At 31.6% G+C, this 23,999-nt stretch overlaps 1 protein-coding gene across 1 annotated transcript in view; it reads right to left on the bottom strand.

Annotated features, from left to right (window-relative positions):
* Positions 1-23,999, bottom strand: part of LOC145304221 (uncharacterized) — a 134,502-nt gene that overhangs the window by 47,547 nt on the left and 62,956 nt on the right. The window contains exons 2-4 of the mRNA XM_080146061.1: positions 17,365-17,469; positions 8,516-8,558; positions 67-142 (exon numbers count right to left, since the gene is read on the bottom strand). Of these exons, the coding sequence (XP_080002187.1) occupies positions 67-142; positions 8,516-8,558; positions 17,365-17,469 (224 nt within the window). The remainder of the gene's footprint in view (positions 1-66; positions 143-8,515; positions 8,559-17,364; positions 17,470-23,999) is intronic.

The following is a 23,999-nucleotide window of genomic DNA, read 5'->3' as shown; positions in this document are numbered from 1 at the left end:
TCGGTGATAAAACATTAGTATAGAAAAGTATGAAGAAACCATATGATCCAAGTTATTAATTTCCTAGTGATTTCTTCCACTAATTTGCATGGATCTGCTGCGTAGAACTTCACTCCAAGATACAGGGTTATGGGGGAGACACCTGAACAAAAATAAAATATTGATTATTTAGCCCTTAGTGGTTTTTAGTATTTTTTATAATTATATGTTTGTGGCAAATATAATTTACTAATATAATTTTTTTTCAGAAAGGGAGGGCACTGTAAGTTATCTTTATGAGAAATATAATTTACCGTCCCCTCCATCTCTGTTTACAATGACTTAAGAATAATCTCAGATGCCTATCTTTAGGTTTTAATCTATGAATAAAACCTACACATAATGTCCATGCATTCTATTCAGAAATTTAACAAAATATTACTTTATTAATAGGCTAACAATTTAAGTTTATAACAAATATCAATTAAACTTATTTTTTTAAACCAAGAAAAAATGGGTAATTTCTTTTCTCGTATTTATTAGAATCCGGTGGATAGGAACCGGTTCTCATCCATACGAAAAAACTATGTCTAGCATCGTATTATATCCAGTTTTCTACGAAAATAGAAATGTACAATCATAAGATTAAAACCAGTTTTTTTAGCCGGTGCCTCCGGCACCTCGGGGCTAAAAACTAGTTTTAATCTTATAATTGTACATTCTATATCCGCGGAAAGCCGTTTATAATACGATACGAGAAATAACTATTCTCGTATTCATTCGAATCCGGTGGATAGGAACCGGTTCTCATCCATACGAAAAAACTATGTCTAGCATCGTATTATATCCAGCTTTCTACGAAAATAAAAATGTACAATCATAAGATTAAAACTATTTTTTTTTAGCCCCGGGGTGCCGAAGGCACCGGCTAAAAGCCGTTTATAATACGATGCGAGAAATAACTATTCAATCACTACCTAACTGTGAAAGTTCAACCAAGACTTATTTGTAAAAAATATATTTTCCTATAATTGCTTTTTAAGAACACCAAATCATGTATTTATGTTTAGACTAAAAAAAGGTTAAAATGTATTGTGTTCCATAATCTGTTTTCAGTTTATCATACTTAGTCTGCACTGCACAATAGTTGTCAGGAGTATGACATTAAAAAAACAAATAGGTTTTGAAATAATGAATCCAAGGACAACAAGGTACAATGCAGCTCATACCAATAATGAAATTAATTCGGAAGAAAATCACGAAACCTATACGTGTTTTTCAGCTGTCGTTGGGGGGCAACACATCGTAAAATTGACGACCTCTCCATTTTCCCCCCAAATATTATTTTAGATTTATTTTGCTTGTTGGTTATACCTTATTCCTGGGTACAATGTTAAAGGAGAGGCATCTCTGTAATCATATCATAAAAATTAAAGTATGCCCTCTTACTGTAGCATTTAATTTTGTTTAAACTTACAAATTACTAGCTGTTCTGCTTTAAGTTCTGAAACTCTAAAAAATATTTGTTTGTCCTTCCTTCTGGTTTTAAAGCTTAGCTTTTTTATGGATGTTTTATCATTGTTTGTCCAATAAAAGTATACAATAATTCTGTTACTAAAGAATAATATACCAAACATGAAAATTTTAAAAATGAATAAAATCTAAGTTAGCATGAAATCATTAAAATAGTAGATTGCGAACATTTTCGGGCATGTTAGGATATCAATAACATTGAATTCAGCTAAAAATAACATTCTTCTGTTAAAAAAAACTGGAAATAAAAAAGGGCATTTCTCTAAGTAAATAATCTGCTAAACAATTTAAAATAAAATCTGCGAAATTTTCTATGAATGAAGAATAAAATAGAGAAGCGGAAGTAAAGATCAACATTAATGATTTTTTTCTATCTGAAAAATAAATACTTTTGCTTGGGTGTTCTTGCAACTTCGCATAAATATCAGATCAGTAAAATCAAATAAACACATTGTTATTCATTGTTTCGTTTTATGTACATGAATTGCTATTATCAGATATGTAAAACTGTATAAGATATTATTTCATGAAGTTTTTTGCAGGATTTTAAAAACACTTTTTGCCTGCCATAAGTTTCCCAGGATTAATCTTCCTCAATTTTGATATGTGTCCGAGGGACGGACAGACGAGAGAAGGATGCAGGGATAAGGCATTACGAAATTACCTCATTTCTAGTTTTTTAAAATAAAATTTGACATCATGATAGTTTAGATATGGGTTTGGGGTTTTGAAGTTATAGTTTTTCTCAAAAAAAATTTAACCTTTCTGTATTTTGTCAACTTTACTTTTTTATGTCATTTTTTGACGTTTAAACTAAACTTAATTGAATTCATATTTAACAAAATTATTGATGCAATGACGGATGAATTTACATTAGTTGGTAACCCTAAACATTTTAAAAACTAGAAATTAAATGTATTAAGATGAATATTATCTATATCCCTGTTAAAACTGCGGACAAGGCCTGCCAGATAAAATTTGACACAAATTGGAACAAACCGTAAACGTAGAAAATCTAGATTTTTTACAAAAGATTGATTTACAATAACATAGGAGAATTAACAGGTTTAGAGACAATACAAGTGTTTAGCAAATACTTTATAACTCATCTAAAGTTCTGTCAACCAAAGCATACAGCCAGAGGCGTAAAGAAGGTCTGATCCACCTAAACCGCTCTACACTCCTTTTGATGTAAGTCTGACTGTATAAATCACTATATTTCAGTATATTATATGATTTTCAGACATATTGTTTCTCATTTCTTGTGTATATTCTACTGACATTCGACAGCAATTTATTTTAAAATTTATTGTTTTTCATGCACCCCTCTAAAGCTCACACCACCCTACTCCCCGATCGCCTTTAGTTTAAGGGGGGTGTAAAAAACGTTTTGGTGATTTCAGAATTTGTGCCAAAACTTAACGTCAAGCTTAAAATAAGGACACAAATATCATGTTGAAAGCCATTATTATTTGAAACGACTTGTAAACAAAACAAACGGAAGATAAAACAGGTGAAATTAGGGAAATGTTCACGATAAAAGGTGTGCGTGCACTTCAGCATAGTATCACATCGCCCACACTGTTTCATATTCACACCAAAGAAATAAATAGCAATAAAATTAAAGGGCGAGTTTACTTATCATGGTTGTGCTGAAGAAAAAGGATTAGTTTGGGAAAATATTGGTTATTTATGAGATTACAATGTGATAACTATGTTGAAATGAATGCACACCCAAAAAAATCGTGAAGATTATTTATACCATAAACAATAAAGAGAAAGACAATTTGTATGGTTCTTCCTTTTATAATAATATCGGATGCGCCTTTAGCATCTAGGGGTTCTATATTTGAAATAAGAGCGATGAAAAAAAAACATAAAACCTTTCCAAGACTTATATCTAAATAAATAAATAGCCTTAAACCATCACAGGACCTATGTGAAGTTTACCAAAAAGTTTACCTAAAACAGTTCAGTAGTTATCAAAATCTTAAGCTTCAGACTAAAAAAATTTACTTACTTAATATAATACTAGCGGCTTCACCCCTAACCTCTAGGGGCTCTGCGTTTTTTCGTATGTAAGATTTAAAAGATTTTTTTTTTAGTTTTTTGTTTTTTCGTATTTTAGATTTAAAAGAAAAATTTTTTAAAAATTTTCTTTGGGGGGGGGATAGTCGACCCCGCTATTTTAATTTTAGTTTTAAAAAGAAAATTATTTTTTGGAGTTTTTTTTTCATTTTTTTGGGGGGGTTGGGGGTGTCCCACCCCCAATGAAAATAGTTATAAACCTTCCCGGGACCTATGAGAAGCTACCCTGTAAAGGAGAACCCGATCGGTTCAAAGGTTAGCGAGATCCTCCGCTACAAACAACTAGACAAACAAACAAACAGACAAACAAACAGACAAACAGACATCGTTCTACATTGTATTATAGAAGATGAGTTCTAGAATAGAGAGAAGAAATTATGAAAATGAAGAAGGGGTAAATTAAAGATTTAAAACGATTATAATAATCAGTTTTAGTTGAATGAATAAGGTTGCTAGGGTCTAATCAATTTATAGATGGGTATCTTTCAGGGGGAAATCTCGAATGTCATATCATTAAGTTAACAGAATAGAGGGGGCAGGAGCTATATATGCAACTCTACCCACGGGCCGGGTGAACCTTGTTCCCACTTTCAATTAGGTCTCAAATAAGCAAATATTATCGGAAATATTATAACAGTCTAGTCGCTAAGATGTAAAAGCTAAGATAAAAGTATTTTTTTAGTTATAGAAGAAAAATAGACAAAAAAACACAATTCTCAAGACAATATTTAGGATAATAAAAAAAGTAAAAAAGATTATGAATAAATGAATGAAAAATATGAATGTGAGTTGGAGAATGAAACACACACATACTCAATTCAAAGAAAGATATCAAAATTATGAAAATGATAAAAAAAAAGGTTTTTTTTATCAACAAAATTTTCATGGTTCCTTTTTTTATGGAGGGGAGGACGATAAATATTAAATTTATCTTTACAGCTTTCCACAGTTTTTGTTGTAACATCTTACCAAACATCCATTAAACAAAACTGATGATAAAAGGCAAAACATATCTCTTGAATGAAACGCAAAATCAACCCATAATAGTCTGCTTTAATTTTAAAATATTTTTACTAATATTTATTCTAATGTGCAGCAAAATGAGAAAAAGATAATAAAACCATTTTGGGACCACAACATTAAACACAGACCTTAGATTAAAAATGTTAAAAAGATAAGTATATGGAATAAAAATATTTTATTATTATCGAAGCTTCTCTATTAGTAAGGTATAAGGTATGTCTAACAATTCGTCCAGGGCGTCAGACGCATCAAAAACAGAAAAGAAAATACGCATTTTGTACACATACGATACGATGCATGATTTTTCAGTATGGAACCGGTTCTAATCCAGTATATATTAATCGGTTTCGAAGCCATACTGGAAAATGTGTGTCAAATCAATAATTGCATAATAGCGCCAATTCTAAGATAATTTAACAAATATACCAGGGATTTGGGGATAAGACAATGCTAGATTTATTAGCTTTATGTATTAAATTTGGCATTGAGGAGCTTATGATCATTGGGAGAAAATAGAGGAACAAAATTATTTTTAAATGACTCAAAAACAGTTTACAAATTTAAAGAAAGCTAGATATACACAGACTAAACCAATTTTATGTGTTTGAAATGTATCAGTTCTTTTTGATTTAATGAAAATTTTTATTTTCGTTGAGTTTATACATCAAAATGTTAGTTTAATGATCTTTATTCTTGCAGCTGCTGTGTAGTTATTCGTGTACGTCACTACCTTTAATAAAACTTTAGTTTTCTTCGAGCAATAGCGATTATTTAACACAATAAAAGGACTTTTTCGCCTTAAATTTTCCTAAGCTAAATGCAGAACAATTGAAAAGCTACATTAACTTTTTATTTTTGTCTTTTGTCTGTCGTTAAAGACACAATTATTGCAATACTATATTATAAATATTGCTTCCATATATGTTTGCTTCCCTCCTCACGGATGTTGTCATTCTTGTTTAATGATAGAAGGTGATGAACTATCAACCTTATACAGAAACAGAATTACAAATATCTTTTTTTATCATGGTTACAGGGGTAGGTTAAAGGAAGATTAGTAAATGATTAGCAATTAGATTGTTTTATAATACAAATATCCTATTTTATAAAGTAGTTAGGTTTTATCTGAGGCTTAAGATCTAAATAACTACTGAACTAATTGAGTTCTAATTTTATGGAAGCTTCACATAAGTCTTGGAATGGTTTAAGGTTTTTCTATTTTTGATCTAGCAATAAATTGGCTTTGTTCTTATTACCCCTCTAAATGCCGAGCCCCTAGATGCTAGGGCGCAACATCTAGTATTAGAAGACAATAACGTAAATTACAATACTACTAATAAAAATACCGAATGCAAATAAATATTCTGTAATGTGTAGACTTCTTATTATGACACAAAAACATAACAAAGATTCAAGACTGCGTAGATACTACACTTAATTCGTTCGTTACAATGAAAATAATCGATTTGTTGTGTTTTTAAAGGAAATGCGCAAAAAAGTACATCATGAAGATTTTCAAATCTTTAATAAAAAAAAGGGAAACAGGGAAAAATTGATTTAGGATGTAAAGATTAATTGTTTCGTTTATAAAATAAAGTAAATTGATTTTCTAAACTTTAATTTCAAGGATAATGATACATAAAAACAAATAGTTCAAAACAGGGACGTGCAAGATTATATATTGTTTTTAAATCATATAAAAGTTATTAAAAAAAGTTTTAAAGCAGCAAGTTTTAAATGAAGTTGTGGACTTTCAAGTAACGATTATATAGTTGCTACGCTTCCTTAATCGTACCTAAATGTAATAGGAATCATCATGTAAAGATTGAAATCAATAGGACAATTCTAACGAAAAGCGCTATCCGTTACGGACGGATGAACCTATCCTAATTATAGAAAACTTCACTTTTGATAACGAAATAAAATAAATTGCTATCTAAAAACTAAACAAAAGACCAATTACCAAGATTATTTTATTAAGCATGCATAAAATTATATATCAAATATTGATAAATGTAAAAATCAAATTCCAGCAAAAGACCTCAATTAGTCAAATATTTCAATTTAAGACAAAAAAAAATAGTTTTGAGAGGATTGGATTGAATAAAATAATAAATTCGCGAATCTTGATTAACAAGGCCGATAAATCAATCTTCGCCACAATTTAATTTTTCAAGCTTTAAATGTTTATAGCTTACCGAATAACTGTTTTTTTGAAACAAAATGCGTGCAGATGTTGGTTACATCACCCCCCCCCCCCCCCACCCCCTAAAAACAGATCTCAGACACTTTAACATGGAGGAAAAATATTTTTTTTTAATATGGCTTCGAAACAAATCAATATCCGCTGGTTTAGTACCAGTTTTCGGCCATGTATGTGAAGTTTGCAAAGCCCCTAGAGGCTAGGGGCGAATCCGCTAGTTTCTTATAAAGTAGTGAAGTAAGCCAACCGCCATATCTTGGGGTCCGTTACTACAGTTGATGCAAAAAATTGTTGTACTCTACGCAAAATAAGGTGGCTACTTACGCATTTTCATAATATGTACAAAGTACGAAAAAATTTTATAAACACATCATCTTATTCGTTAGCATAAAAGCCTGGGGTACTTTTATTTAATTTTGATTTTGTTTAAAATTCTAAATTAGTAATACTGATCTACAAAAAGGGTAATTTTGTATGCAAAATTCAAACATAAATTAGTAAAGTTCATGTGATTTTAGTTTTACAAAGATTAATTTTTGGAACCAGATCATGTTAGTAAAATATAAGGAATAGTGAAATATTTTCAGAGATTTTAATCTAATTAATTTTAACGTGTACTGGTGATATTGTTTAATGTGAAGCAGCTTATAGTAATAGTAAAGATCCCGAGGTCGGCAGTCGCGCCACACACGCGCAATAGCCTTAAATTTAAGTCTGATTGTGTGCAAAAATATACATTTCGAAAAAGATAATTTTTCTGTTTTGGAACAGGTTAAGACATCCTGCTGAAAAAATATAACTATTACACTAAGTCTTACACGCAGCCGACAGGAGGCTGCCGAGCCCTGCCAAGATCCATAAAGTTGAAATAGATTTAATTATCAGAATATCTATCTCCCTCTTTGCATAGAATGTTAAACATGATTCATATGATTTGTTTCCAACCGTATTTTTGCACAAAAATTCTTAAAAATATGAATAATCTCCTAAAAACATAGTTTTATGATAGATTATATAAATACTAGCGGCTGCGCCCCTAGCATCTAGGGGCTCTATATTCTTAGGGCAGAAAAAATAGCCTAAAACTATACCCAGACCTATTTTTTTTAAATTAAATAGCCTTAAACCATCTCAGAGCCTATAAGAGGCTTTACTGCAAAGAAGAACCATATCGGTTCAGCAATAAGCGAGATCCTTCGCTACAGAAAAAAATAGCGAGATCCTTCGCTACATAAAAAAGCTTGTTACTTTGTATTATAGGATAATCCTTAACCTCTGTTAGGGGCCTTTTTATTGACTGAAGGGTTGCATGAGTGTTAAGGCCTAAATTAAGCTAAACTAAGCTTCACTAAAAAGTAAAACTTAACCCTCTCATCAATTTCAGAGATCCTTTGATTTTTACTTATCACCCCCAATTGATAAACCTACTAATCATTTACTCAAAACAACCCTTATTTATAAATTATTCTCGGATGGGGAAGAGGGGGGGGGGTACAAATCATTGTTTTTTTTAATGTATGCTTTCAATTAACTTAAACTCAAAAATAATGCATTTATAACTTTAGATATGTCTATGAATTTGACAGAGATTTATACTTCTTAACATAATAACACTAACAACTAAGCTAATTTTTGTTTGTTGTCAGGGACAGTTTGTTGTAAAAATGTCAATGTTCCATTTGTAATTACCTTTAATTTGCTTCACTACTTTCTTGTTTGGGTCCAACCAGTGCTGAAATATAATACAAATATTAATCAATAACACATTTTAGGATTGTTATATATCGCATCATATTATAGACAGCTTTCCGCGGTTTTTAACATGAAAAATTGTATGATTAAAACCAGTTTAGTTAGCGTTGAAGGGGCCAAATGCTCGGTCTAACAAAACTGGTATTAATCTTATGATTTTTTTGATATTCATTAAAAATTATCTGTAATACGATGCTAAACATGATTTTTCAGTAAAGCTAAGAACCGGTTCTAATCCAGCCGTCATTTATCGGTTTCGAAGCCATACTGGAAAAGAGATTTTATTGTTTGAAATTCTTTCACAAATATGCTTTTTAAATAAGAAAAAGAAACTTGAACAAAATTTTCTCTCTGCATGGCAATTAAGATTGGCAGCAAAATAGAAAATTATTTAGATGACAAATTATTTCCTACCCTAAATACAAAAGTAACAAGGATGACTACATCCATAAAAGCGAAACTAAACAAATCAGATAAAAAAGTTACTCATACAAAATCTAGAATTCTAAATAAAATCCGTAGAAATATATTCAAAAATTAGATAAATACATTATACAATATACATAAATAAATAATTATAAATTGTACCAAACTATTATAGGAATCAACATGCTAAAGTCAAAATCGATAAGACAATTCAGCAGGTCTATAATAACAAATTATCTTAATTTTAAAAAATAACTACGGTCATTACATAGACGTCCAAGGGGGGGGGGGTAATGGGGCGATTACCCCCCCCATTTAAAATTTACCCCTACCCTGGGGGTGCCGTAGGCACCCCCAACCATTGAGGAGGGGGTATTTACCCCCCCAAACAATTTTGGGGGGGGGTAAATACCCCCCCCCAAATAAAAAATCTCTAATAAAAAATTTTTTGCGCCCTTCGCGCGCATTTTTAATACTAAACATTTAATAAAATTTTAATTACCCCCCCCAAAAATTTTACCCCGGGGGTAAATTTTGGGGGGGGTAAACTAAATTTACCCCTGCCAACAGATTTCAGGGGGGTAATTACCCCCCCCAAGAAAATTTTACCCCCGGGGTAAAAATTTTGGGGGGGGTAAAAAAAATTTGCGGCGCGCTTCGCGCGCCATTTTACCCCCCCCCCCCCAAAAACGAATTACCCCCCCCCTAAAAAATTTTTACCCCCCCCAAAATAAAAAGCTTGGACGCCCCTGGGTCATTACATGTGTAACAAGCGAACCTAAATACAAAGGAGTAAATATAGAGGAGCTACGCTCATATGAGAAATAATAATACTAATTATCACTTATGCGTGGGAAGAAGGGTATAAAATTTTATCACAGAACTAAAGTTGCCAAAAACAATTGATTCTTTCACTTATATATATCTACCATATGTCTGTTGTGAGTAGCATAGCAACTCTATCACTATCAACTGCTTGTTAGCATGTATAACATCACACACAAATATGCTTTACTGTCGATTCTAAAAATGCAGCAATTCTTAAATAAGCTAATTTTTTCTTTTAAATTTAAGATAAAAATAAGATAGATTTATTTTTCAGGGACTGTTAATTACACTAGTCCCAAAGTTTTAAAATAATGTTTTCTATTCGCTAGCTTAACAACATTGGGGCCATTAAATTTTGGATAGCTGGTTCACTAAGCTGAGTGTCCAAACGTTTAAACTACCAATTGTAATCTCTAGAAGGGGTAATTTTGTTTATCATCATTGGGAATGTATATCAATTTATCGTTCATTGTCTTATCCCCTTAGATTCCTGTTTATTTTTATTTTCTTTAAGACCAAAAATAAAACTGTATATGACATCATTTTCTACGGGCTAAAGGAGAGGTAAATTAATCAAGGAAACTGGAGCTCGATCGAAGATACAAAAAAACTGAAAATAAGCTGATCAATACCATTGTTTTATGTCCAAGCTTTTTATTTATAGGGGGGTAAACATAAATTTACCCACACCCTTGGACGTCTTTGGAATCAGCTTATAGATTTGTTTAGCAGCCATCATAGATTAAACATAAAGGAGAATATTCATATTTTTATATGCTTTTAAAATTGGCAGCTTAATATGAAAAGTCTTAAAGTATTAATAAATTCAACAGCTGAATAATTCTAACATGAACATAAATTTTCTATTTGCCTCATTTACTTTTTACTATCTTCACGGTGTATTTTGTCGTGTGAAAGAAAGTATTGAATTAAAATGAAAAATGTCTTTTCGGTTTACACTACCAATAAGGGACACTGTGGGTTAGATGGAATCAAAAGTTAAACAATAAGTTTTAAATTGATTAACATTTGTTGGACTAATTACTAAAATAAAAAGATATCTTTACTTTCATATTAAATGTAATGAAATATCAAAATAAAGATGACTAGATAAAATTTATCATATTCCCAACAGTTAAAATTTGAAAAATTTGTCAATTGTTTTTGGTAAGCCACAACCAAATATTTTTGGCACCAAACTACATTTTAAACCTTAGCAAATAATAACAATTAATATCATATTAGAGTAAATAAAAGGTTAAAATAGTTTTAAAAATTAAGCAGAAACAAAATATTTAAAGTGAAAAAACCAATTGTTCTTAAATAAATCTACATAACTTTTTTACACTAATAATTGCAGATTACCAAAGACGTAGTTTTTAAGAAAAGTATCATTATCTGCTCCAGCTGTTCAAAAAGGGATAGTTTAACATATTTTTGTCGTTTTTAGACTTGTGTGTCTGCTAGCCACTGCCCTGCATGGGGTTTTCAATGTACAAATTATAAATTTTCTTACAATTTATGGTTCCGGGATGGTTTTAAGGTAAATTTACTGATTTATACATCGTTCAAAAATGTGTAATTTATCATTAAGCTTGGTCCTATTTATATAAACCCAGAACCACTTCATTATGCAATCTTTATTTTCCTGGATATCTTGTCTACGGTAGTCCATAAGTGTACAGCTTTACAGTACATTGTTTCTATTTGTTAAAGCAACACGTATGATAAAAGAAAACGATTCTGTTTAAAGTAAAATGCTTATATTTCAATCAAAATCTATTTTTTTATATTTTTTACCGATCCACTTCATTATGCAAATCAAAAGAAAATCAATGGGAAAACGTTTGTTTTGCACTTTTCTCCACTTTTAAAAATTGATTCTGATAAAATAACAATTTTTTAAGGGATTTATGCATTAATTATAACGAAAAACAGTTTAAGGTAGATTTTGATGATTTTTCTAAATAAGAAAAAATTGAAAAACAGAAATTCTATCCCTATCACTTTAGAGGACAGCTGCCGACCCCCAGTCTTATGGATGAACCTAAATACATGTTAAAAATAAAAATTAGCCTGAAAAGTATACAAAAATGTTTTTTGATGTGTTAAAAAAATCCATTTTAAAATCTTGATTTTGAGGATGATGGCCTTTAAGATGCTCTTACTGGTGGTGATGGTGAGCTAAATGTTATCAAAGTGCATGCCCATGATGAAAACTTATATATTGAACTATGGTCCAATTTTTGTAGTCATAGCAGCCTCCAGTCAAGCAATAATCAAAAAGAAACAAATTGCAATTTTAATTACTAAAATTTATAAAGTAAATAATGTAGTTTTTAGATAATGGTTATATTTTATGTTGAAAGGCTCCACTGGAGGCTGCTATGACTACAAAAAATGGTACATAGGTTAATAGACAAGTTGTTGTAATGGTCATGTTCTTAGATAACATTTAGTTCACCTTCACCACCAGTAAGAGCATCTTAAAGGCCATCATCCTCAAAATCAAGATTTTAAAATGGATTTTTTTTAACACATCAAAAACATTATTGTATACTTTTCAGGGTAATTTTTATCTTTAACATGTATTTAGGTTCATCGGTAGACTGGGGGTCGGTAGCTGTCCTCTAAAGTGATAGGGATAGAATTTCTTTTTTTCAATTATTTCTTATTTAGAAAAATCATTAAAATCAACCTTAAACTGTTTTTCATTATAATTAATGCATAAATCCCTTTAAAAATTGTTATTTTATCAACATCAATTTGTAAAAGTGGAGAAAAGTGCAAAACAAACGTTTTTCCATTGATTTTCGTTTGATTTGCATAATGAAGTGGATCGGTAAAAATAAAAAAAAAATATAGATTTTGATTGAAATATAAGCATTTTACTTTAAAAAGAATCTTTTTCTTTTATCATACGTGTTGCTTTAACAAATAGAAACAATGTACTGTAAAGCTGTACACTTATGGACTACCGTAGACAAAATATCCAGGAAAATGCAGATTGCATAATGAAATGGTTCTGGGTTTAGTAATTTTAAACAAGGGACAACAACTATAAACAGCGAAGGACAACAATTATATGTTAATATATGTAAAAACAGACATAATTAGCGAAACATGTAAACATGTAATATGTCCTAAACAGTATTCTGTATTTATACAGTTTTGAAACAAATATACTTACAATTTTGTTTTTTATTGCTTTTTAATTCGGGTCAGCTTACCCCTGAAAGAAGCCTAGAATACACAAACGACGTAGAAATTTGACTTTCCGGGGGCTTCCGAGATCTTATCTGTAAATTGTAAGCCCTATACAATTAATAGGAAGGTTTTTTTTAAAACATCTTTTTTGTCTTCGATTTGGATGAAATACCATATTTAAAATATGAAAAAAGTAAAAAAAGTTTTAAGAGAAAAAAAAATATGAGCTATATTTCTTGCATTTTGATATAAAAACATATTGATAACATAAAACTGATTTTGAAGGCAACGAAATATAAATCGCTAACATCTTAATTATGCTTTTCAAACAAATGAACGGAAAATAAAAACTTGCAAACATCTGTTTCCTTGTTCTTATGTTGATTCATACAAAAAATGTGTGACCATTAGTGTGTCCTAATTTGATGTAAAGTATTAGAAATTTAAAATGTGACTATTTCCTTTATAATATACTAACGGCAGCTCCCCTAGCATCTAGGAGCTCTGTATTCGAAGGAAGAGGGAAAGTAGGAAAATAGCCTAAAATAACCTACTATCTTGTTTTATTTAGAAATCTTATAACCCCCTTTTTAAAACGATCCTCATATAAAATATGTTTACAATTGGATTAGCTGTAAGGAACAGACAAAATGTTTATTAAATCAATTCAACTATTGATCATCAAAACATTTGCATGAACAAACTGAACAACATTGCAGTATGCAATTTTTTTTATGTTTATTTAATACTGAAAGCTTTATTAACAACAATTAGCATATTTTTATTTTTTTCAATTTATAATTATTGGTTATATTCATTCCTATTATGAGGTAGTAAGTTTTGCTTTGTGTAGATACTAGCGGCTACACCCCTAAAAGCCTCTAGGGGCACTGGTAGGAGGGTTAAAAGTCGACCTCATCCCATTTTAAATTTGAGTTTCAAAAGAGTTAAAAATATTTTTTTGGGGGAAGGGGGGGAAAAAAACCCTCTTCAAAAATAGTTTAAAACCTTCCCAGGACTTATAAGAAGCTTCACTGTAAAGGAGAACAATTTCGGTTCAGCGGTTAGCGAGATCCTTCGAGACAGACAAAAGACGTTGACTTCTTTATATAATAGGATTATCTCAAAAAAGACTGACCTGATTTCTTGATAATTTCATGTTAATAGGCGAAAGGAAGAAATGTCATTACTGCACGTACATGAGAAGTCAGTAAAGAAACTATCTTGATTTTTTTTTCTAAATTATTTAAGAGTGGGTATGACAGCACAAGTGCTTAATATGCTATGGGCTACATTAAGGCTTGTCATAGAATTGTAGCAATGCTATTTTAAAATTGCTCGTTTCATGGTAGAGACACTTGATTTCGAATATTTGCACATTATTTGTGTCATTTGTAAAATTTATTTGCATGGAGGGTTCCACACTTTTTTTCTTTGCTTATAATTATACGGAAAATCTTGTGAGATTCATGCGAAATAACGATTGTGTTTTAGTTTGCTAAGAGTTAATTGGAGGAATCAGGGCTCGTCAGCCACCTGTAAGCCTCAGGTAAATCATCCTTTACCATTTTAAAAATCAACTGAATTTCTAAACATGACCCAGATATTGCAAACCCTTTTTTCAAACGGGTACCGAGCCTTAAGAGGAATTTTGTGTTGTCATCCATGTTTATTTTAATTTTACATTTAGGTTAGGAAACAATTTGTCATCTAAATTATTTTATATTAAGCTGCCAATCTTTTTACAAGAGAGAAATCTTTACAAAATTTAAAACAAAAGAAGTAATATTTTTTAAAATAATGAAGCTTTTCTAAACTAAGTGTCCGCAAGTCTTTTGTAAGTAACGGATAGTAAATTTATGCATGTTGTAGATTTGGTAATTTTATCGAGTTCAGATGATCAATATGTCAATTTAAATTATGTTGATTTTTTAAAACATAATATACATCCTATGGATATGATATTCAAAATGAAGGTTTCTATTACAATTAGGCTAAACTTTAGATCTGACTTTAGATATACCTAAGGCAAGTATATGAATTTAAATATTTTATCAAGCACTTTTGCTCAATTAAAAGGGCGAATTTTGTTTTTAGATGGATATTGTCATCTTTGTTATCTTTAGAAATAAAATCAAATGTTAATTAAAGCCTCTTGTGCCACATAAATGTTAGAAATAGATAAATACTGATTGACTATAAATTTAAAAATCATACAACAAAATCTGCAAGTGTATATTATCAATTTATCTTTTTTTTTAGTATCAATCTATCTCCTTTTTCTTTCTATCTATCATGCTTTGTTTGAAAAAGTATCACATAGTTTTGCCTTGAGATATAATCAAAAACATGGAAAAATCTTCTAAAAAATAGTTGATTAGCTGATGTCATACATATTTGTGTTAAACTTTTTCAAAAAAAAACGAAGAAAATTTAAGCATGTTATTATTTGAAAATAGCAAAGGTATTCTATAGGTCGGTCTGTCAGTAGGTAATGCTTCCATTTTCAATTTTGTAAAATAACGTCGCCTGGTGCTATCTATAATGCACAGTAGTACAATGCCTGTCTTTCAGTTTAAGATCTCAGTAACCGCTGACCCGGTTAGGTTGTGCTTCTCAGAAGGAATATAACAACTAATATTTTTTTCTTCAAAGTACAACAAATATAGAGGATCCCCCACTCTCTGTCATATCTAAAGCAAGGGGCGAAGCAGTTTTAAAGCAGTTAAAGATAGATTTATTTCGAGGGCATAAGAAATTAGAATATTAAAACTGTTATGAGAAGTTTTGAAATAAGTCGTCTGTCTTTACAATTGAAGTGGACACACTCAATTCAATTCTGTGTCTGTGGAAGTTAGAACCATTTGTCATCCAGTCTATTATTCTTCCTTCTATTGTATTCAACTTTAGAATTTAACTCTCTACAAGAAAGCATTTAAACTAGAATGACAACATCTATAACAGCGAAGATTAACAAATCAGCCAGTCGAACAAACGAACATTGACAAATATAAAGTGGCAACATATTATTTAGATGTGCCATAAAAATTCAATGAAATTTTGCCTAATCGTCCTAATGATTATCATTTTAATCACAAGCAAGGTATCAAAAAGTTAATTACATGATTTAATTGATTAAAACTTTTTGGAGATTTTTAAAAACATTACCTCCTTCTTACAGAAATCCATGTAAGGTCTTAATTTGATAGGATGACTTTGACAAGTATAAAGTATACAGACGGGCAAAAACACCCAAAATTATAAAAAGCTTAGCTTTGAATAAGACAATAGAGACGATGATTTTATTTGAGATGAATTTATAGCTATTATAGTTTTACTATCAAATAAAAACAACTCCACTCTACAATAGACAAATGTTCGTCTGTATTGAATTCCCCATGTACTGTTTTTATGTGTTTAGACTAGTCCTCTTTCATAACTTTTGCATCACCAGATTTGTTATAACCAAAGGCTTTATCTATTAGGTTTATCCCAGCACCCTACATGCCCCCCCCCCCCCCCACCCCCTGGACCCAAATCCACCCTCCATACATGTACTTTCGCTACTTCATAGGGCATAAAAGACTTTTATAACAGGTTGATAAGGAAGCAAAAACTAATATAAATTATTATTTATATAAAAAAATCAGTTCTGTATATTTTTTGAAGAATAATACCACCCTCCTTTTTTAGTGAAATCCAAGTTTCTAGATATATCAAACACGAGTCTTTAAGGCAGTTTCAAAATATAATATTCTCATTATAACAACCACACATTTACAGCTGAAATTCTAGTGTTAAACAGCAATATTAAACCATACAGAAAGAGCAAAAAATTGTTGTGCGGCATCCCGCTGAGTGATATACTTTTTCATACAAAACATGCACTGGTGTGTAGGATTAAAAAGAAATATTTACACACTTACAAACGGATTAGAAAAAGGTTGAAATGAATACAAAAGTTTGAAAAAAAAGTCAGCATTTTCCCTCAAATTGAAAGTGGTCCAGAAATATTTTTTTACCAGATTGTTAAATGATAAATATTTAGAAAATACATCTTTATGCAAATTCTGGTACATTTCTATGTTTCTCTCATCTTTGAACTAATTCTTACTTAATCCTTTATAATGAGTTGTGCCTGTTTTTGACCAAGGGATTCCCCCCTACTCTAACTATTTATGTCGCGCACCTGACATATCAGCAGTAATAACTATTTCAAACGACTTTAATTGTGATGCGAAGTTGGGCAGGGATTTGAACCTTTCACCTTCCCGACAACGATGCAAGTGATACGCCACAGTTGCGGGTAAAAATAATAAGCTTACCGTTTGATTAGTATTATCTTGATATCTTAGACCAAAGTATGCTGTTTCAATAAGATTCAGGTATTTGTAGATGCTGTCCAATAGGTCTTGTCCGCTTGTTGAACCCTGAAATGTAAAAAGAATATTAATAGATATTAATTTTTAGCAGAGCTACTCTATAACTTACTTTGTCTACCCATCCCTCGTTTGGGGAAATGCGATTTACTCGTCTCCTATTATAGATATACAAGGTTTTTGGTAAGAAAACTTTTGCCAACGAGCATTGAACCCGGTATTAGTGTCGGACTGATTATGACGTAACAAAAAAAAATAGCCAATGAGAGGACATTATTGACCAATGGTAAAATTCATAGTAGCCTCTCATTGGCTAATTTTTTTTGTTACGTCATAATCAGTCCGACACTAATACCGGGTTCACGAGCATTTACTACATGATAATCACGTACTATGGTTTTTTTAAATATTCGTGGGAAAATATCTGTAATACGATGATATAAATGATTTTTTCAGTATGGTTAAGAACCAGTAGTAATCCAGATGATAATAATCGGTTCCGAAGCCATACTGAAAAATTATTTGTTATAATTTTAATCAAGAAAAAAAGAATCAAGAAAGCTAATATTTCTAACATTAATAAAAATGATCAAAAAGTAGACAAATCTTTTTTAATGGTGAAAATTTAAATAAAAGTTTTAAAATCACTCCTTGTATATACTTAGGTTTTTAAGTAACCTTTATTTAGCAAAAAAGCTACCTTCTAAAACTTTCTATTATACACATTCTTATATGTGTAATTCCATGAACTAAAAGGTTATAAAAGGTTAGATATAAACCGTGTTAGCTACTATTGTGAGCAATTTAATGCCAACATAAAAGTCAGTTTATTTAGTTGGAATAATAAATTGTTACTCAGACTTTTAGTTGCTTTTATACTCTTTTATTAAAAGCGAAGCTTTTTTAAAAGCGAAGCTTTTCTATAATTAGGGTCGGTCCGTCCGTCCGTCCGTACGTCCGTAACGGATAGCTTTTTTCGTTAATTTAGGCATGTTAGAATTGTCCTATCGATTTCAAATTTTGCATGGTGATTCCTGGAGATGCGATCCTCAATTTTCAAATTCTTTGAACGTACATATGAGACTTTTACAGAAATGCTTCGCATCCACAACTATCTATCTATGCTTGATATAAAATCAACACTATATAGATCATATTATGAACCTTTGATTGACACGTGCCCTGCAATTAACTAGTAGCACTCAGGGGCAAGACACAATTACTTTAGCTAGGCCCAAGGCATTATTTGTATCAATTTATGCATTCATAGGCCTGTTTCTACCTATATGACACCATATATGGGTAACGAAAGCCTATTCATGGTAATCTGTATGTGATTTGCTAATAGTATATGTTTATTAAAGATATTATGTTTATAGTTAATGTAATCATATAAACATCCAGTACATATATGTATGCCTACAACTATGCCTGATTTACGTCACATATTAACACACAGATATTTAATTGCACAGACAAACACTAAAATCCTGGTCCAGAGCTAATGTTATAGCATGTACCTCTTGAATTTATTCAGTTATTTACTAACTCTCCTACCATCAACTTCTCTTTCTGGCTTTAAAAAGGTAATGACTTAGTTGTTTGGCATGCATTGTAGTTTAAATTTAGGCCCCTTAGTACTTAGCATGAATTGAGCTCAGGCCTTATGTTAGAACTCTAACACTTAGCACAATTCACTGCTTGGGACTTAGGGCACATTTCTGTCCTACTCTACTTATAATTTTAACACTTATCCTGTAAATATTTCCATACTTAACTTATGCACTTGTGATATAAATACACTTTATAAAAACATTTTCCTTCCTTAATACTTAATATACTTATATAATTCTGATCGAATATCAAAACCAACCATTTATTCTTAGGTTAAAGCAACATAATACTTCGCGTGGGTCTTTTGTTGAGCTTCCACCAGCTCAACCAAATTCGTATTATTCTTGTGGGAATAGAGGGTTAAGCATTCTAAACAAACGAACCGACGATGAGAGTGTCTATGTGTATTGCATTAAAATTAGGTTTTAGTAGTACTCATAGAAGAGCGGTCTCCATACCTAAATATGGACAAACGCCCCATTTCGCACACACAATGGTGCAACTTACCGGTTGTATCTTAGAAAAATTTTACTTCATAATTTTTTCTTTTTTTTCCTTACCGTACCCGAACCGCCTAAGGCAGGTATTTTTACCAAAATCGAATAATTGTAGCTATGGCAAAATCGGATTTACCAAAACCTGTGATACTATTTGAGAGCAAGGTTAGGACTATGAGGCGTTTGAAGAGATAGGGACTGAAAGGCACGACACAAATGCAATTGAGAGCCTCGTGTACGAGCAGTTGCACTAGCCGACACTCTAGAGGCCCTAGAGAATGCTAGCATATTTGTGGCCATTGGTCGCCGCCCTATAAGGACACTCGCACTGGTTGACACTCTAGAGGCCCTAGAGAATACCAGCACACCGGCACCTCCATGTCCGCCTCTCTTTAGTAAAACACTTGGGTTGGAATAATCTATGATTGAGCTATGTGCAAAATTTTGATTTCTGGACTTAGTCAGAATTTTGAAATTTAGGAGTTGTGCTAGGTGGCGGAGTATATATATAAATCTTCGGGCTTAGTATGATTTTTACTTATTCGAAAATTCTCTAAGTGTTGAAATACTTGAATCTTTGATACTTAAACCAGAACTTATTAAGAATCAAGCATGGAGTAACTTTTCATTTATAAGCTATCAAAATACTATTTGTAAAGGACCATTTTGAACTGCCTTATTAAATGAAAACTTAGGAGCAAATCCTATAGAACACGGGAAACGCTGTTAGTTGGGATACATATTGTCTTTGGAGCCATGTTTCTGAAACAATATGCCGAAAGCAGTTAGTACTCTTGAGTCGTAGTAAAGGGCCAAAAGATTATTACAAACTTGTAGCATTTATACTCAAGTTAAACTGTACTAATACTTTGGTGCCGTTAGAACCGATTTTCTGAGATTTGCACTTACTTATACATGCCTAGGACTTATATTCTTAATGCAATTCTGATTTATACGCGGATGTATCAAAATAAATAAAACTATTGCCTCTAAAATTTTGAGTTAAACAAAATATTTCAAAGTCTCAAAGATATTCTCAACATCGATCGGTTGGAATGATATAAGTGTAGACAATTTGCTGTATGCAATCAGAGAAATAATTCCTGAGACTCTGAGCAAAATATTCCACTTTTGGACTTAGCACCGTTTCTATTTCTTTTGTTACAGAGAGAATCTTGAATTTCTGGACTTATAGTAATTTATATGAAATTGTGAACTTGGTTGGAAATTTACCAAAATTTCGGACTTGTAATAATTACGATTTTTCCAACTAGATTAACAAATTTCATTTTCCACACTTAAAAGAAAATTTTATCTTAAGAGTATTTTTGTCTTAGCCAAAATATTCCAATTATGGACTTAGAGAGATTCTACTTCTTTTGGTGAAGGATAATTCTAACACTCTAATACTTTATAATTTTAAAATCCTTAACTTAGCGAGATTTGCATTCAGTCAAAATATTCCAATAGTGGACTTAGAGTGATTCTACTTCTTTTGACTTATAGGCAATCTCTAAAGTAGCTTTGTGAATGAACTGTTAGGAAATTTCATCTCGGACAAAATATTCCACGTCTGGACTTAGAGTAATTCTATTTCTTTTGTCTCAAGAAAATTCCACTATTTTTGTACTTAGCATGATTTCATTGAAAGATTTTTGGACTTAGTCAAAATTCACTAATTTTGTACTTGGTATAATTTCAAAAAAAAAAATTTTTTTTTGTCTTAGTCAAACTTTGCTAACTTTTTACTTGAGATAATTTTTGAATTTTTTTTCCTAAGCCAAAATTTATTGATTTTGTACTTAGAATAATTTCATTAGAAACTTTTTGGACTTAGTCAAAATTTTCCAACTTTGGACTTAGAGTGATTCTATTTTATTTTGACTTAGAAAGTTTTTAATTCAATCTTAACTTAGAAAATTTTCTTTTGTTTGTATGTTCCTTACAAACATATACATAGATACAATAAACAGTTCACTCAACAATAAGTAGGACATGAAAACTAAATTTTTACTTGCTTTGCTAATGCTAAAATTTCTATTTCATGTGCCGCCAGAATTCAACAGACAACTTGAGAAGAGTTATAAACCATCAATCATTAGTGATAGTGAATATTAGTGATTTAAAAGTATAGTCAACAACCTAAGCCCTATATGTAATTTAAAAGCACACTTATAAGAGACAAAGTTCTAGTAACCAAACGCAGCAAAAGGTTGCAGCAGCCTATCTTGGGAGTCTTGGGACGTCTCTAAAAGAAGTAGCAAGTAATATTGGAAGTACTCTACTGTCTTTATAAAACATCCGGATTAAAACAAAGAAAGAATATTTTCTTTTACACCATTGAGAAAATTTAATTTTACTTAGGATTATTAGTATAAAATCTATAACCAAGTAAAATAAAGTGTGTACATATAGTTCATAGTCTTTATAATCTAAAATTGTTACCTTTTTAGAAAAAAAAAAGTGCACTAATTCAGCTAATTTGATTTTCAATAATATTTGACCAAGCAATAACACCAACCTTGTAGTCTACTTTAAAGAGTTTGATTGACAACTTCCAGCGTATAGATTGATCACCTTGCGTAGGATATCACACTTCAGTAAGACACATAGAATATTGTGTTCTCACTAATTAAGTAGAGCACATCCGGTCTATAATAACCTTGAAAACAGACTGAATATATTCATATATATAGGATAATCTAAATTGAGTCTCAATAATATAGTTATAAGGATTGAAATCACAAGTGAAGCCCCGTAATAATTCGCGAATAATACTTAGTAGGATTGGTAGGCATACCCTAATACAACTATAAGTATTGGGTGCGAGATCTTTGATATTCAGGCAAAACAGTTGCAATACTATTAGAATATAGACGATCCTTTGGGAGTGAACCTTAGTAAGTTATATTCATAAAGCCTTACAGGAATAAGCAGATTGTAAGCTACATATCCTTAGAGTGAAGTAAGAATTCAACAAGGATTATAAATTGCTGTCTTTTTTTTCTCAACAATAACATTTGCTAGGAAAAGTCGACGCCTAAGCAAATAACAGTTAATTTGTGATAGTATATTAGCATACCCAAATTAACTTCGCTGCAAACTTTAACATTCTATCTAACCTTATAGCTAATTTGTATAGCTAACTAACCCACATTAGCTTTGTAAGCAAATATAGAATAACTCTAAGTAAAAGTGTTTCTACAGTTGAGCTTAATTAAGGATAAGAGTGCATTAGCGCACACTCCAGAATAAGATTCCAAGCCCACACGCAAGCATTCACGACGTAGAAACAACTGTAGGTGAAGTAGACAATACATACTCATCTATATTTAACAATTTTAAAAGAAAAATTTGTTATTGTAAACAATTCCTGATTGTTTTAACGTTAAGCGCATTAGTCGGTTTCTTCTTGTACCTCTGCTATTTAAATCCTAAAATAGTACAACATCTCATAAGCTTCTTTAAAGAACTCATAGAAAGTTTAAAAGCTTTAAGCTAGCTGTAATGCCATTATTTAATAAAAGTAAGAAAGATGACAACGCTGAAAAGGCGAACACTCCACGTCGAGGACGCTCGACGACGCCTGGAAGAAGAACTCCGTCAGCTGATGCAGCTTCTGCAGGAGATGATACACGAAGAGAGGAACCAATGCCCAACCAGGAGGAACCAGAACAGAATGGTGAGAGAACCCAGACGCCAGAACCAGACAGGGAATCTGTAAGATCCATACCCATGCGAGAGGACTCACCAGACGCACTGATCAGAGATCGATATGTTAGAGCAACACTAGCAGATCCTCTGGGAAATTTCCTGTTCCCACAATTCCTGGATACAATAAGACTTTGTAACCCCAACCTACGTGTGGACTCAGAAATGATGAGGAACTTCTGTACAAACTACACACAGAGTATGAGGGAATACAAAGAGGAACAAAGACGTGAAGTTGAGTTAGAAGCCCAGCGTATTGTACAAGTGGAGAATGACAAACGCACTCAACGACACTTCAGTAACTTCACCAACCAAACTGGAATTAAACCACCAAGCAGCTATGCAAGTAAGAGCACCCTAAGCAACGATCAAAAGCTTAAGTTAGCCAATGGAACCTTCCTTCTCAAGCATTGCTTCAAAGGAGATGGTAAACCACCCTACATTACTGATTACCTATCAGAGATGAACACTGCTCAGGAGTTATGTAACCTCTCAAGATCAGAATTTGAAACCTTTATGCTTAGAACCACAACTGGCGAAGCATATACTACTATCCAGCAGAGTTTCAATCTTGGACTATCCATTGAAAGTGTCTACAATAGCTTACTGCTACAGTATGATATACTCATCAGCCCACAGGAAGCTCAAGCTAAGCTGATAGCCTTTAAGGGAACAAAAGCCATGTCATTCCCTAAGCTTGTCAGTACAATTCAGAATCTTGCCAGCAGAGCCGCTGTTCATTATACAGACAAGAAGGAA

The sequence above is a fragment of the Acartia tonsa genome, chromosome 2 (assembly GCF_053477335.1).
Source record: "Acartia tonsa isolate MP-2025a chromosome 2, ASM5347733v1, whole genome shotgun sequence".
Taxonomy (NCBI): Eukaryota; Metazoa; Arthropoda; class Copepoda; order Calanoida; family Acartiidae; genus Acartia; species Acartia tonsa.
Note: the sequence above shows the minus strand (reverse complement) of the source record. Positions and strands in the feature narration are given on the sequence as shown.